Raw genomic sequence first — 16,229 nt, 5'->3', positions numbered from 1 at the left:
TTGTCATGTTGAAGAAACCAATTTGAAATGATTCGAGCTTTGTGACATGGTGCATTATCCTGCTGGAAGTAGCCATCAGAGGATGGGTACATGGTGGTCATAAAGGGATGGACATGGTCAGAAACAATGCTCAGGTAGGCCGTGGCATTTAAATGATGCCCAATTGGCACTAAGGGGCCTAAAGTGTGCCAAGAAAACATCCCCCACACCATTACACCACCACCACCAGCCTGCACAGTGGTAACAAGACATGATGGATCCATGTTCTCGTTCTGTTTACGCCAAATTCTGACTCTACCATCTGAATGTCTCAACAGAAATCGAGACTCATCAGACCAGGCAACATTTTTCCTGTCTTCAACTGTCCAATTTTGGTGAGCTCGAGCAAATTGTAGCCTCTTTTTCCTATTTGTAGTGGAGATGAGTGGTACCCGGTGGGGTCTTCTGCTGTTGTAGCCCATCCGCCTCAAGGTTGTGTGTATTGTGGCTTCACAAATGCTTTACTGCATACCTCGGTTGTAACGAGTGGTTATTTCAGTCAAAGTTGCTCTTCTATCAGCTTGAATCAGTCGGCCCATTCTCCTCTGACCTCTAGCATCAACAAGGCATTTTCGCCCACAGGACTGCTGCATACTGGATGTTTTTCCCTTTTCACACCATTCTTTGTAAACCCTAGAAATGGTTGTGTGTGAAAATCCCAGTAACTGAGCAGATTGTGAAATACTCAGACCGGCCCGTCTAGCACCAACAACCATGCCACGCTCAAAATTGCTTAAATCACCTTTCTTTCCCATTCTGACATTCAGTTTGGAGTTCAGGAGATTGTCTTGACCAGGACCACACCCCTAAATGCATTGAAGCAACTGCCATGTGATTGGTTGATTAGATAATTGCATTAATGAGAAATTGAACAGGTGTTCCTAATAATCCTTTAGGTGAGTGTATATTTTTAATGGTTTTGGCTGAAAATGTATATAATTTTGGGTGTGGTTGACTTATTTTCATGGGAGTCACGTCCTTAGACTCCTGAAACCTTGCCAAGTCCAACGATACCAGACTTGCCAGGTTTCGGCTTATGGTTTGGGCAACGTTGAGATTTAGTGCTTAAAACACTTTTGTGAATATCTTCAAAACCATTAGACGGTTCAAGACGAAACCAGCGTAGGAAACACGGCACCTAAGTTAGTTAATTAAATATCAATGCCCAAATGTCAAAATTTTGATAGGAGGTGGCAAAAAATTCCAATCAAAGTCGCTCATGGGTCATTTTTTATGCTCTCATATGTAGGCTATAAGTATCTATAACTTCAAAATGAAATGATATATTTTCCCCAAAATTAACACATATGTATGGGCACACTCTGAGGACACCTCAAAAAAAAAAAAAGTGGTGGAGATCAGGCAATAGGTGGTGCTATAACTGTCAAAAAACCTTTAAAAAACTGGTTTGCCTGAAAATTAAACTGTCATTTAGTGCCACCAGAGAGCAGCAGAAGGCCACTAATATAGTTCACAGTTTCAAGGTTTTGTCATTTAAAATCCCTTTTAAACTATATAAATCCTTATAATATTACAAATCACATTTTGTCAAGGTTTACCACTTTTGTACACATTTGTTCATTTATTGTATGTTTTTGCAATAAATATAACATTACAATTACATTGAGACCTGAAAATGATGATTTCTAAAGGGGAAACCTGGAATAAGCATTTTCTTACCTCATTAATGATTTCAAATATCCATTTCTGCAACTAAATGTGTGTGTAAGCACATTTAATGGAGTTAACATGGATAATGAACTTGAAATACAAAACAGGGACTTTGAAAATGAAAGTGAGCCAGTGATTGGTGCTCTGCTGGTCAAAATAGTAATTTTGTCATAATACTCACTAATATTGTTCAATAATTCATATTTAGACTTAATTAAATCATTATTTTTAACATTTACTATCACTTTTTTTTAATCAAAATTCATCACTTCATTTCCATTAGAGTATTAGTTCTAACAGTTGTGCCACATTATGAGTAAAATGAAACCTGAAAATGATGTTATGTGATTTGCAGAAAACATTGTTACCCATCATGTTTCAAATACTGAATCTACAAGAAAATGTGTCTGTGTTTATGTATGTGTGTGTGTGTGTAAGCATGCTTAGTGTGTATCAAGTATTTTTGTTTAAGCCTGTTCTTTGTTTTAGCATATATCATAACTGTTCCTGTATGATTTAAGTAGTTACATGCTTGCTAAACAAAACTTAATATCTCTTTACGCATATGTGCTTTAAGGCCATAAATGCTTGAACCCCAGTAAAAGCTGCTTGCAGCTTTAATTTGTTACGGAGTTTTGAGTATTTATTACGAATGATTAATCCGTGCACATAATTTTTTAAGTTCATGTGTCCTCATAATCTTGAATAAAAATAACGTCCACTCCCTCTTGCAGTAACATATCTTCTTCTTCTCTGATGATGAGGGCAGGGCAACCTGTCACTCACATGAGATCCACCAATAGCAAACCACAACCATGTAACCATCCAATCAATTCCCGAGAATCAACCCGTGGTCTACATTTGTTCTTGTTCCAGAAGCCGTTTCACTTATATCCACCTGTTTCCGCGGGGCGCTACTGTAAAAGAGAACGTGGGTACAACTTCCGGTGAGGCGGCGGAAGCAGCATACCAATGGTATTTTGTGTGCTAATTAGCGAAGAGGCTAAGTGTTTTTTGGATCATTGTTTACTTTGTAAAGTTGCAAATCTTTATGCAACTGTCGTTACGGTGCTCAGGGACAACATCTCAGTTTACTACATTATTAGTTAATAATATCACAATACAATAAACGTGCCCTTAATTGCTCTTTACTGACCTTCCACAAAAGTGCTGCTGCATGACTACAAGAGCATCCTGACCCTGCAATACATGAACAACCCGCTGTCTGTACTTCACCTGTCACTGATGCTAGCACCAAAGCCTTATGATGTGATATTATTGACTCCTAACGTGTCGTGCGTGCCAGAGCCAGTCGCGTTTCCACTGTCATATATGCGATGCTAAAGGCTACTTATGTTAACCATTGCGATAATAAATACACACGTTTGTGGAAAATATCAGAGACTGCTTGAGGAACGAAGACAATTCTTATGTGATTATAATCGTGTATTTAATTGGTTTAATGTTTTATCTGTCTCTTCCCTGTGCCTGTTGATTCCTGACAAATGCATATCTTTCACAGATTCACACACTCCGGTTAACTCGTATAACTCATAACTCCTGTTGTCTTCTCATGAGCTCCCTCTGTTGCTCTGGCTGAAAGGATCAGGATAGATAGACGAAGAGATCGCGCAAACATCCTCGGATAGCAATCATAACATAATTTAGAGGAAAATAAATAGAAATGCTCAGGAAAGTGACGTAAACATAGGGTATGTTATCAATATATTTCTAAATGTGTAAGCCTTTGGATTTAAAAGCAGGCCCGGCTCCACGGGGGGGCCAGGGTGGGCCTGGCCCACCCAATCAGAGGCTTGGCCCACCCTGGCCCCACACCACATAACAGCCAATCACAAAATTAGTGCGATATTCAATTCAGCTCCAGACACGTTATTTTCTAATTTCTGCCCAACCCCCTCTTTTTTCCCTCCGAGACAGACAAGACTTAACGTTAGCTCATTCACTTCGCAACCTTTGAGGTAAACGGACGTGCTGAATTATAAAGCAATAAACGACAGTAACAGCCAATTCATTTTATTAATAATTAGAACTGTTAGTGAACTCAATTAACACACTAGCCTAATAAAATACAACATGCACAGATTTCTTGTTCCGAAAGGACAAAAGAAAACCATTTTAGCTCACCAGGACACAGCTACCACCTCCTCATCCATTCGCGGCAATGAGGTCGGAGAAATTGATGAGTCGAGTTCATCAGCAGCTTCCGATGGTGTCAAAAGCACAAATACCGGACGTCCCCGTTATAAAAAATGGGGACAGTCCCGGTTTTTGGTGCTCCGTCCCCGACTGGAGCTGTCCCCTGAAATGTCTCCGTTTTATATCTTGTTCAATATAATCCGAAAATACATTGCAAAAAAAGTCTGGCCAGCATACAGCATAGAGGTTTCTTAATAGTGCTGTTAAAATATATATTTTTTTCTAAACATATCTCTAAAATATATTAAACCGTTCAATACCGCTTCTCTACAGTATCCGTATGACAGCGAGTTCACGCACATCGCAGCCTCCTGTCACTCACTCAGAGCAGCGGCAGGCCTCGAGACTCTCGTTCGGTCCGGTTGAAGCGTTTTTGTTATGATAACAACTGATATGACAACTTTAGCATTCATTCATTCATTCATTCATTCAGTGTTTCCCATTAATGACCCTGTGCGCCGCCACCGTTTCCTAATGAACCGAAAATTTAAAACATAAATGGTCTCTACATTGTATTTTGCCAATGAACTAAAATCGAAACCGTAATGGCTTTGTGCCTTAATAAAGCACCAAAATACAGTGATTAAGTATATATTTAGTCTGTTTGTGCTGCGTGTTTTAAAGAGAAGTGCGCACTTTGCTCACACGATCAGCTGGCGATTTGGTGATCAAAATTAAAGCTCAAGGATTAGAAATTGGCTACAAGTATTTTAATTTTCCTATACGTTGTGTAAAGTAGCCTAACCAATATATATATATATATATATATAGCCTATATATATTAGAGTGCATTTGTTACAATAGCCTATATGGATATTACTGTCATATGTATAGCCTAATTATATAGGCCTAAAACATTATTATATTATTATTTTATTGTTATAATTGTTTGGCATCCTAAAACACCTAAAACGATGTAGACTTTATATCACAACTAAAAAGATGTTTGAGCCCTCTTTAATGTCCAGGTACAAGTCAATGCTGTTTCTTTGTTCAATGTGCACACTGTACATGAATTGAAGCTCTTAATTTTGAGCTTCCAAAGTGCACCAGATTGATGCATTTAACCTTAAAATGTACAAAATTTTCTTACGGGGGTGCATGCCCCCGGACCCCCCTAGAGGAGGTATTGGACAAAAGTTCTAATTTTGTACAGTATAAACAGCTCGTGCAAAAAAATTAAAATAATAAATGTAGCAAATATTATTTGTGTTATCTCACATTATATTTTGTAATGTGATTTTTCAAAATAGTATAATAGTTTATAACAATAACAAACAACCCTAACAATTGCCTTATCTATATCAATAGACATGTGAGATTAAAGCATTAAAGCCCACCACCCTCCCACCAATCCGACCGGCCCACCTGGAATATCATTTGGCCCACCTTTCATCTCATATCTGGAGCCGGGCCTGTTTAAAAGCCTTAGTGGAGTTGTTTTTTGCGTTCTTGTGATCGCAAATAAAAGGAAGCAGGCGCAACTGAATAGGTCTGTGTTTTCTTTTTATGTCAATATAAATATCAGTTAGATTTAGCATGATTGATGTGCACTCCTGACATAAATTAATAAATTACTATTACTGTAACATTTTTTATTGTAAAACATTGTTCAAATATTGATGCCGGAATCTTAAATCTTTAAGTAAAAAACAAACGTTCGCAAGTTTGGATCGTTAAATCTTGAATTACTGTCAACTGTTGAATGAATGAGTGTCACATCTAGCTTGTTTACTTAGAACCGGAAGACGCTCCCACGTTTGACGCAAGGCCTCATGGGGCGTGAGGCAAGGCTTCATGAGAAATCGTGCGCACGATTTACTTTTTTTCTTGCATGTCATGTGCGGGTCTCCGGAATAACCTATTTAACTATTGTATGATATTTATTACATTAAGTGCACAAACAACATGCTTGAAATATGTATTGCATATTAAAACAAACTGGAAACACAACCATGCCTAAAAATGTATTTTTTATAAGAATTGTTGCAACTATATTCTATAAAAGTAGTTTAACATTAATTTTACACAATAATAGCAATATAGTATAGTATATAACACTATAATACATTTTTTAATAAATTCATTGTCATGCTAAGTACAAACAAATATCAATTTGAAACATAATTGGTAACTATATTGGAAGCAAAAAACATAATATAAGCTAAGCTAGCAGGCTAATCAGGTAGATCAGGTAGTTTGCGATGCTAGTATATGAGCTAACTAAAAAACAGTAAGAATGTGAAATGGTTAAATTCACAACCTATAGCTTCAGTTATGTACTAGTATATAAGCCATGTAATTTAAGATTAATGGTCATTATAATGCATTTTAAATAATATCATAACGTGATTTTGCAGGAATTGTATTTAGGTGCTAAAAATACTACAGATTAAATGTCCTTTGAACCACTGGGATCACTAGGGGTCCTAAAGGAGACCTAATTCCTGGGGGACACAATTTCTCATGACAAGGCTATGAGGAATAGACTTACCATGTTTTCATTGGCATCTGCTGTAAAAAAAAATAAATAAATAAATAGATAAATAAATAAATAAATAACCTGTATAAAGCTCCTTGATCACTTCTTGGAAAGATATTTTTGCAGCGTTTCATCATTAATCCAAAAACACATTAAATAATAAAAAAAAACCCACAGAAGAGATGTACGTCTACTGTATATCCCTCACAGCCTCGCTTTCATTCCCGTTAAAAATCAAAGATGTCGCTGCTGTGAATATAGAGAAGATGTTTCAATTACTGTACATTCTAACTCTAGGAATATTCCTGTTGATGTTCAGCTCACATTCTCATGATGGACACAAATATTTATAAATGAAAGGTGTGGAGCTTTATTTAACCTAGTTTATTAGAAATGACAGCAAACCATAGATTATGCACCAAATTCAATATTTACAAAAACAGTATGCTATATTCTACAAAGATACATCTTTAAAAATGCATTTTATGTCTAAAGAACATTTGCCTAATTTAAGCAGCAGTATCCACAGCACTTTTTCTGCTGTTTCTATTTGCTGTGAGTCATTTGTAAAGGCAGATAGACAGCTAAAGCTGAGACGTATTCTGTAAATCAATCAGATCTAGCCTGATAACTGATACAGTATAAGGCACTGACATATATCATTATTTGTCATAGAAAGTTTAGTATATTACACTGTTCTACTTGAGATTAATGAATTACATTCACAATAAATAAAATCAGACATGCTGTTGTTCAGAAATGACCCTGTTCAAATGTTGCCATCTGAGATGAATTCCAAGGGCTGGTAATCAGATTAGAGATGCTGTGTTTAAATTTAATATATTACATTAAAAATATTGATGTTAGGTATTATTCATGAAACACAAACAGAATGAATTTCTGTGTAAAATTCGTAAACATGAACTTTGATGTTCATTGGGTTTGATTCTCATAAAAGAAACATGATTTATATATAAAGTGTCCTCTAAATTAATAATAAAAAAGGTAACATAAACAATGGCAGTTGTTTTGCAAGCTATTTAGACAGAAAATCATACTGATTGAGTTTTCATGAATGAGGCCCATTGGCACTTCTGTATGGAAAACATAAATGTCAATAAAATAATAGGACACATAATATATGCAACTAAATACATCAGTGCTACACATTTTTACAAAACTAATGCACTCTTTGGCTACTCAACATTCATACGTTACAGTACACTGAGCTAAACACTTCACTTCCATGTTGCTTCAGTGAACATGCTGGTCTGGTGGGAGATGCCTCCATACACAATCTCCATGACAACAGAGAACAGCTGGGAGATTCTGGAGTTTGATAACATTTTCTCTGTGATGATGAAGTGTGCTTTTACGTTTAGCAGATGCATGTGTCCAAATGAGGAACATCACAAGCACTTTATGTATGAGTAGCTTGATTTCTCACGTTTTTTTCTCCATCTGTAAAAAAAAAGAAGAAGTTTATATTAGTTTTTTTTTTGAATTGCTAACAAACATTGTTCGATATTGAAGGCACATTTTAAAAACTCTTCACACATTCAGTGAAACAGAAGTCTATGCGGACCAAACTGTAAATTATTTTTCGTTGTTTTCACGCAAAATGCATTCAATGACCACATTTTTCAAAATCCATGAACACTTTTGTCATTCATACTTTACCATCTGCAAAACACTCTTTAAACACAATTAATAATCTATAAATTGAAAACATGTTCATTATAGAAAAGGTACAGTATATTCGTGTCACTGTCTGTATGAAAAGCATTTGTAATGCATTTTGAGTACGTTCATTCACAGCGGTCTCTTTGGTGCTGGCAGGTATGATCTGTACCTTAGAGGAGTGTGCCATTCACATGAGGAGTGTGGAGCGTTTTGGCCACTGAGGGTCCACTTCCTGCTTCAGACAGAACCTGCACCTCAACTCGGTACACACTCTCTGGCTGGAGCTTGTCTACAGTGAGTGACAGCTGATCCTGAAGGACAAAACATTCACAGATCAATGTTACGGGTGCAATAAAACTCAAGATCTACTGACAGCATTTTCCATTTCAACTTGACTATCAGCATTTAAAAAATTGCAGATACACTAATAAGAAAGTATTTTAACATAAAAAAAAAACATCACATTTAAAAAGTATCCACCAAATGGTCGATAAATCAGTCAAAATGTATTTTGTGCTCTGCTTAGAATCATTCATCTTTTAGTATTTTGTTTGTATTCGTTCTTATCAATAAGCTACATGACTCACTGGAGGCAGGATGTGTGTTTGGGAGATCAGTGTGCCATTAGTGCTGCTGCTGGACACTTTGACCCAGGAGAACTGGAATCCAGTGATGGGCATCTGGCCTGTGCTCTCTGGTGACACCTGCCAGCTGAAAACTGCCTGTATGGAGCTGTTCACTGGCTGGAACGATGCTGCCAGTTTCTCAGGCCGCTGCAGGGCTTTTTTAAACTGAGGATGGCGCTCTAGGAAAAGAGATTGCACTGATATGAATGATAAAGGATAAAAAAAATTCTGTCATAACATTTGCAAAATCCTGGGTGAACCTCAGAATGACTGTCTGACTCACATTTCACAAAAAAAAAAAATCAAAGACATAAATACATTTTACATAAAAAACTAAACCGAAGGTTCGTAGGCACCTACTTTATCCGTTGTATTAAGTATTCTTCTTCTTTTGCTCTTGAATCTATGGCAGCCCATAGAACCACTTGCAGGAAAATTATAAAATTTGGCATACAGATAGAGGACAGTCTCAATATAATCTAGAGCAAATTTAGAGTCTCTAACTCAAACCCTCTAGTGCCACCAACTGTCCAAATTTGTTCATGTTCATGCTAACCTTTGAACTGTAAAGGCTATAAACAAAAAATTCCTCTAATTTCTTGGCTCCAGTTGATTTGATTGCACCCATTATTTAGATTTTTCCAGAAAACCTACTTTTTCAAACTCCTCCTAGACTCATCTTCAGGACATGCCGACAGAGTTATAGAATTCAAGTTGATTAGTCATATCGCTCTCCAATATAACAAATTTGACAAACAGCCTCATGGCCATGAGGCTATATCTCTGCAACGCTTTAGCGTATTCAGACCAAACTTGGTGGGTGGTATGACAACCATGACCTGAGGTTACCTGCACAGTTTCGGCACAGTGTCACCTAGTGGTCAGAATATATGATTTTTTTTTTTTAATTTTTCCTTATAACTTATGAATAGTTTGACCAAAAATCACGCAACTTTAGATTCAGGCCGGCAAGCTGTTAAACAATATCCAATTTTCCTATGTCGGCCATTTTGGGTGTTGGCCATTTTGAATTTTATCATAAAAAAATCTTTGTGGTAAAAAATTATAATGAAATTTCAAATAATGCTAATAGCTTTTAATTTATTTTGTCCATTTTACTAAAACTGATCTGATAAATTCCGTGAGTCATACCGAGAGCAATGATACCAATTATGTCATAGTCAAACTCACCGACCACCATATTGAATTTCCTTGAAAACCTTTTTCTAACTCCTCCTAGACCATTGGTCAGATTTTCACCCAATTTTATTTTATTTTATTTTATTTTATTTATTTATTTTGCATTGCATTAATGAAATCATCTCAGGTTACACATGTGACCATGGTTCCCTGAGAACAGGGAACAAGATGCTGTGTCGAAATGCTAGGGAAATGCCTCCATGTGAACCGGTGTCTGAAACACTTATCAAATCACAGCAATATCATATTGACCGGCGACAGCCTATGACGATCATAATGGTGCGACCCGAAAGTATATAGGGAGTACCCAGATAACATGTCTTCCACTTATCATCTGAAGGGACTGTATGCAGGCGGGCCCCGGGGCATGGTTGAAAGACACAGCGTCTCATTCCCTGTTCTCAGGGAACCATGGTTACATGCGTAACCTGAGACGTTCCCTGAGAACAGGGAATGAGACGCTGCGTTGAAGCACTAGGGTAGCACTGGGGTACTGACGTGACAGACGGGGTACGCGAACAAAATGCTGAGTTTTGTCATTCATTTAATTCTTCCCCAGCTTTAAATAACATTAAAACCGAGCATGTATTTCATGACAATGCCGTAAATGCATGACATCCAATCAAAATACCACATCTTTTGCGGTCAAACTGACTAAATCCATTTCTATATAAGCAGCGTGCATATGGGTGCTTATAGGTTACATCAGAGTCTGCTGACTTAGCAGATCGCGCTACATTACTGCTGTTCTCGACAATGTACCTGTAGATTGTAGACTGGCACAGAAGGTGCATAGAGATCAATTTAAGATTCAAACTCTTGATACAAAACATACCTTTTGTGAGTTCAGAACTACAACAGACACAGCGGCGTTTCGTGAACGAATCTGTTTGAATGAATCGTTCGTGAAAGTCATTGATTCAATGATTCATTCATAAATTCAGCCACTTGCTTTACTGCATTACTGAATGAACGAATGACTCTGTGACTCGGTGACTTATCGCCACCTACTGGCAGTTTTAGTATGTAAAATAATCACTTTTTTACATTTTTATCATCATTGCATGTTTCTCCATTTTTGTTTTTTTTTCTATTTAAAACATTATTGTTGTTAAACATATGTTGTAAAGTTATTTATAAAGATAATAAATGCACTGGAAAGTCAATTTAGGGGGCAAATATTGTCCCTTAATGGAAAAGGTGTAGTCTAAGTGGAAGAGAGGGGGCACGCAGAATGCCTCAGGGGGTACTCCACTCTAAAAATTTTGGGAACCACTGCACTAGGGGAACGATATACCCACGCCACCATGCTGAAGGGAGTGCATGCCAACGTATGGCAGCGACAACTGTCAAAATCAAGCTGTTTCAAATGAAATGCCAGACCCACTCTCCCTATGGGTACACAACTGGGCTGTCAGTGGTCTTAACACATGAAGGCCTGCCAAGGCCGCTCAAAGGCCTGGAACCAACAACTTCAACAGAAGGGGTCCCTTTAAGGGACTGTGGCTAGGGGGCCCGAAGGAACCCCAGCCAGTCACTTTTCAGGGGAACAAAGTCAACCCTGAATGCCGCCAGGGAGGCTGACCTGGTTTCTAGCTCTACTAGTAACCTAGTCTGCCAACAACCTGTCTGTTTCCTAAATACATAAGTCTCATGAAGAGACATCCAGAAAGAGGGACTGCAAGAGGGCATTAGACCAACTCATTGGATGCGCACCCTGGAGAGCAGGACTTAGCGAAGTGCCATCAACCCTTGCAAGTGAGGGGAGTTAATCTGCTCGATCCTATGATCTACATAGCACCTATGTTTCAAGGTGCTAAGGAGGCTGTGCACTCTAGAAGGGACCCTCGTGAGGGGAGTGCTCCCAGCCTAAGGGCTGATCTAATTGGGAGGCCTAAAGAGAAGCCTTCAACTTAATGACCAGACTTAGAGAGCTAAGTACTCAAACCCACCCTCAGAATGAAAAGAGTACAAGCTCGACCTAAAAGGTCGACCAGGCTATAGGCTAGAATACGAAAATGAACTAGATTAGCCAAGCCAGCTACACATAGTAACTTGCGGTCTTAGGGGTTCCAGAAAGGCCAACCACCTGACAGCAAGACCTTGCTGACCGAGAAAGAAGAAATACATGAGTATTTCAATAGTTTAACAAAGACCTGGAACAGTTCCAAATGATGTAAGAAGCACCTGAGGTTAAAGAAGAATGGAGAGGGTAGTTCTGATCACCCTCAGAGTGAGGAGATCCATCGACAACGCTGACCGCAATTTCGATGGATCACCCACCTCAAATCCTTCTTTCTAGAGTCTTGCCTTCTCTGTGTCCTACTCCTCCACAGAGGGGGCGCACAAGAGGTGACACTAGTCTTCTGGCCCTGTCAGTAGCCCTCGGGCCAGGATGGGCCAGGTCCAGTCTGTCTGGATGAGGACTCAGACCTCAGCAGAATGTAGCTTGGTCTAAGTCCCTCAGCAGGTCAGCCTGGTACACCTGCAACGTAGCCATTGTGTGCAGAGCAGCACCAGCCTGTCCCGCTGCCTCGTATGCCCTGCCATTTAAGTGAGATGTCACTTTAAGGGGCTTAGATGGCAGAGTCTGATATTTCAGTGTCAATGTCTACCCAGAACACAAGATAGTTAGCAAACCCTCTTATCAGTTGGTGGCATCGACACATACCCATATTTCTTCCACAAACCCTACACAGGGAACAGTGGTCTACAAAGAAAATACTTCAGTATTTAAATAGTAACCAAGACCTAAAACAGTTCAACCTGCGGCCAGAGGGTGGCGACCTAACACCATGGAAAACGTTAGGTCTACCACCGTTTCAAGCCCTTTTGAGCCTTTTTTTTTGTAGAATATGTGTTCTTCCATGCCCCCTCAACCTCAGTATGCAGGTCAGGAAGGAATGGAAGGCTCACTGGAGCTGTAGGATTATGGCCAGAGAGAAACAGATCATCATTCTTTTTTATCGTGCATGCTCTCTCTCCTAACGCACTGCCATGGCAACTGTAATCTGCTGGCAGCACATTCCATAATTTCCAACAGCTAAGCATATGCGGGACAGGGTGGCTGAGAGGATTCAGTAAACTCACCCTCTCTATCCTCCTCAGCCATCTCCTGCTTGGCTGGAAGAGCACTGGCCTTTGGATCTGAGGATGCAGATGATAATGCATCCTCTCCCGGCAGCTCTGTCTCACGAGCCCTTGAACCGCTCGAGAGGTCCACGACCTTCTCAAAATGTTTGGTGAGCTCCATCTGGGAACCCCATGATCTGAGTTTCCACTCTGCTTAAGCACGAGCTGGACCAGAACCACCAGGCTCAGATGCTGAACTCTCTTTCCTCGAGAAGAGAGCCAGATGAGTACGGAGCGTTCTCAATGGAAAACGCTCACAATTTGCACAGACAGCTCCCTCGAGAACGTCCTGTGTGTGCTCTTCCCCCAGATAGAGAACACACAGCTTGTGTGTGTCATCTGGTGTCAGATAACGAGGACATGGATCCACACGCTTAGTAAACCTTCTAGATTTCTCTGTGTGTTTAATTTTGCCAGATAGTGCTTTAAACATAACAGTCCCTGAAGACGAAATGAGGATGACATGTTATCTGGGCACCCCTTATATACTGTCGGGTCGCACCATTATGATGTCATGGGCTGTCACCAGTCATTATGATATTGCCATGATTTGATAAATGTTTCAGACACCGGTTCATGTGGAGGTGTTCCCCTAGCGTTTCGATGCAGCACGAGTTCCCTTTCGAAAGTGAACTAAGCTTAACTATACAGATTTTTTTCTTTTGATTTTAGGGTGAAATGTGAGGGTGACATATTTATGTGAGATTCACCCAACAAATTTGATGTTTTCTCTGATACCGATAACAATAAATCTTTTTGAAGGCTCTTGTGCTAGATATCATCTTACCATCTTTGGCACAGGCAGTCAGTTTTTTCCGTCTGCCCATCAGTGATAAGCAAAGTGGAGTGGTAACAGAGGTCATGACCTCAGACCTCTGCTCTTGTTCTATAATGGGCTTCACTGCCACACGGTACTTACAGGCAAAAAACAGGCCAGTAATCACAAAATGTGTTCCCTGAAGAGCAGAAAATAGCATAGTTGTTACTCAGTATAACAGTATATTGTCTGTGGAAATGAACTCATAATGAAATGAAAGAGTAAATGAAAAACACATTTAAGTAACTGCTTCCTAGTCTGCTGAAAACGGATCAGATAACCGATTCACCCATCTGTATCATAATGATATCACACTAAGATACGGCCACATTGTGTCTATTGTGTCCAGTGCCAGAGATGACAGATCATGTGTGGAAATACAGCGCTCTTGGGCAGTAGTGCCATTATCTGTTACACTATTCAGCTGCATAAACTTCAGGGAACAAAGAAATCAGATGTACGAACAAGACGCAGTAATAATAAATTCAAGGGTCATGCCAAGGTTTGATAGTGACATCATCTTTTAGTATTAGTATCTGAAATGTAAGAAGATATAATGATTTGGAGGCATTAGAGGGATCATTCACCACAAAATAAACATTTTGTCATCATTTTTTCACTTTTTTTTTATTTTTATTTAGTTTTTAAAAGGCAAGCTGCTTAAGCAGATAGTATGAACTGGAACATTTGTGCATCATTGTCTGTATGGCATAGGTTTACTTAAGATAAAATCTATAAATAACATAAAAAATATGCAAATTTATGCCCATGCATCTTTTATATTGCTGTAGCAGTTTTGCCCTACTAGTGATGCACGAAAATTTCAGCAACTGAAAAAAAAAAAGATTATTGTTTTCATTAAATTTTGGCATGTTATGAATGGTAAAAAGTGCTAGAATTGTTACATGTTCACTAGTTTTGTGTTTCTTGGTTTTGATATTTGGACTGTTATTTTGAAGTGTTTTTCTGTTTCCATTGTTCCCAGTGTTTACTTCCTGTGTTTAGACCCATAGTTACCCTTGTTAGTTTCTTAACTTATCAATTAATTTCTAACACCTGTGCCATGTCTAGTCCCTTGTTATCCTTTTTTAGGGCCCGAGCACCGATGGTGTGAGGACCCTATTGGAATTGCTCCGTTTATTAGGGGCCAAGCACCGAAGGTGCGGAGGCACCTATTGTTATTGTTGGCGTTCTTTTTTTTTTTTTTTTTTATTATTCTTCTTCTTCTTCTTCTTCTTCTTCTTCTTCTTCTTCTTCTTCTTCCGCTCTTGAAGTCTATGGTAACCCATAGAACCGCTTGCGGGAAAGTTGTGAAATTTGGCACACAGTTAGAGGACAGTCTGACCTTTGTCCACAGCAAATTTGGAGTCTCTAACTCAATCCCTCTAGCGCCACCAGCTGTCCAAAGTTGCACTTATGTTTATGTTAATAACTTTTGAACCATAAGGGCTAGAAACACAATTCTTTTTTCCTCTTATTCCTTGGCTCAAGACGAATCGAACACCCTATGACGTCATTTTCCGTCATGAAAATTTTTCCGCCATTTTGAATTTTCTGAAAAACGTACTTTTTCGAACTCCTCCTAGGCCGTTACTCCGATTTTCACGAAAATTGAACCAGATCATCGTCAGACCATGCCGACAAAATGTTATGGAATTCAAGTTGATTCCTCAAACCGTTTTCGAAAAACACGCGAACGAATTGTACGTAGTGCTTGCTAAAATAGACATAAGGCTGTATCTCCGCAACGCTTTATCGTATTCAAACCAAACTTGGTACCTGTCATCACAAGCATGACCTGAGGCAACAAGCAGCGTTTCGGCGCAGCGCCACCTAGTGGTGCGGAGATATGAAAAATGGCTATTTTTGCTTATAACTTCTGATGGTTTTGTCCAAAAATCATGAATTTGGTCTCGTTGGATTTGGGGCATCATGCCGAGACGAATGATATCCAATTTTCCCACTTCGGCCATTTTGGCCGTCGGCCATTTTGAATTTTGTGCTAAAATGCTGTATTTTACGAACGCATTAGCGTATCATTACGAAACTCGGTATGGGTCATCAGCACAATGCCCTGAAGGAGCCTGAGAAGTTTCGGACCAGCGCCACCTTGTGGTCAGAAGTTATAACAAAATTTTCAAAAATGCTAATAACTTTTGACTGTATTAACCGATTGTAATGAAACTGATCTCTGTTGATTCATTGGGTCATGCCGAGAACACAGATATCAAATTTGCCATAGTCGGCTGAACTTCCTGTCCGCCATATTGTTTTTCTTTAAAAACCTACTTTTTCGAACTCCTCCTAGACCGTTGCTCCGATTTTCACCAAAATTGAACCGTATCATCTTCAGACCATGCCG

General features: G+C 39.0%; 1 protein-coding gene across 1 annotated transcript; it reads right to left on the bottom strand.

Annotated features, from left to right (window-relative positions):
- Positions 1–6,778: 6,778 nt before the first annotated feature.
- On the bottom strand, positions 6,779–15,044 carry anos1b (anosmin 1b). The gene is made up of 4 exons (XM_048176108.1): positions 13,838–15,044; positions 8,680–8,897; positions 8,262–8,403; positions 6,779–7,870 (listed from the first exon to the last, which is right to left on the bottom strand). The coding sequence occupies exons 1-3, from the start codon at positions 14,025–14,027 to the stop codon at positions 8,263–8,265; spliced, it is 549 nt and encodes a 182-aa protein (XP_048032065.1). The 5' UTR covers positions 14,028–15,044; the 3' UTR covers positions 6,779–7,870; position 8,262.
- Positions 15,045–16,229: the final 1,185 nt, after the last annotated feature.

Source organism: Megalobrama amblycephala, linkage group LG2 (genome assembly GCF_018812025.1).
Source record: "Megalobrama amblycephala isolate DHTTF-2021 linkage group LG2, ASM1881202v1, whole genome shotgun sequence".
Taxonomy (NCBI): Eukaryota; Metazoa; Chordata; class Actinopteri; order Cypriniformes; family Xenocyprididae; genus Megalobrama; species Megalobrama amblycephala.
This window is presented reverse-complemented; position numbering and strand designations above follow the sequence as displayed.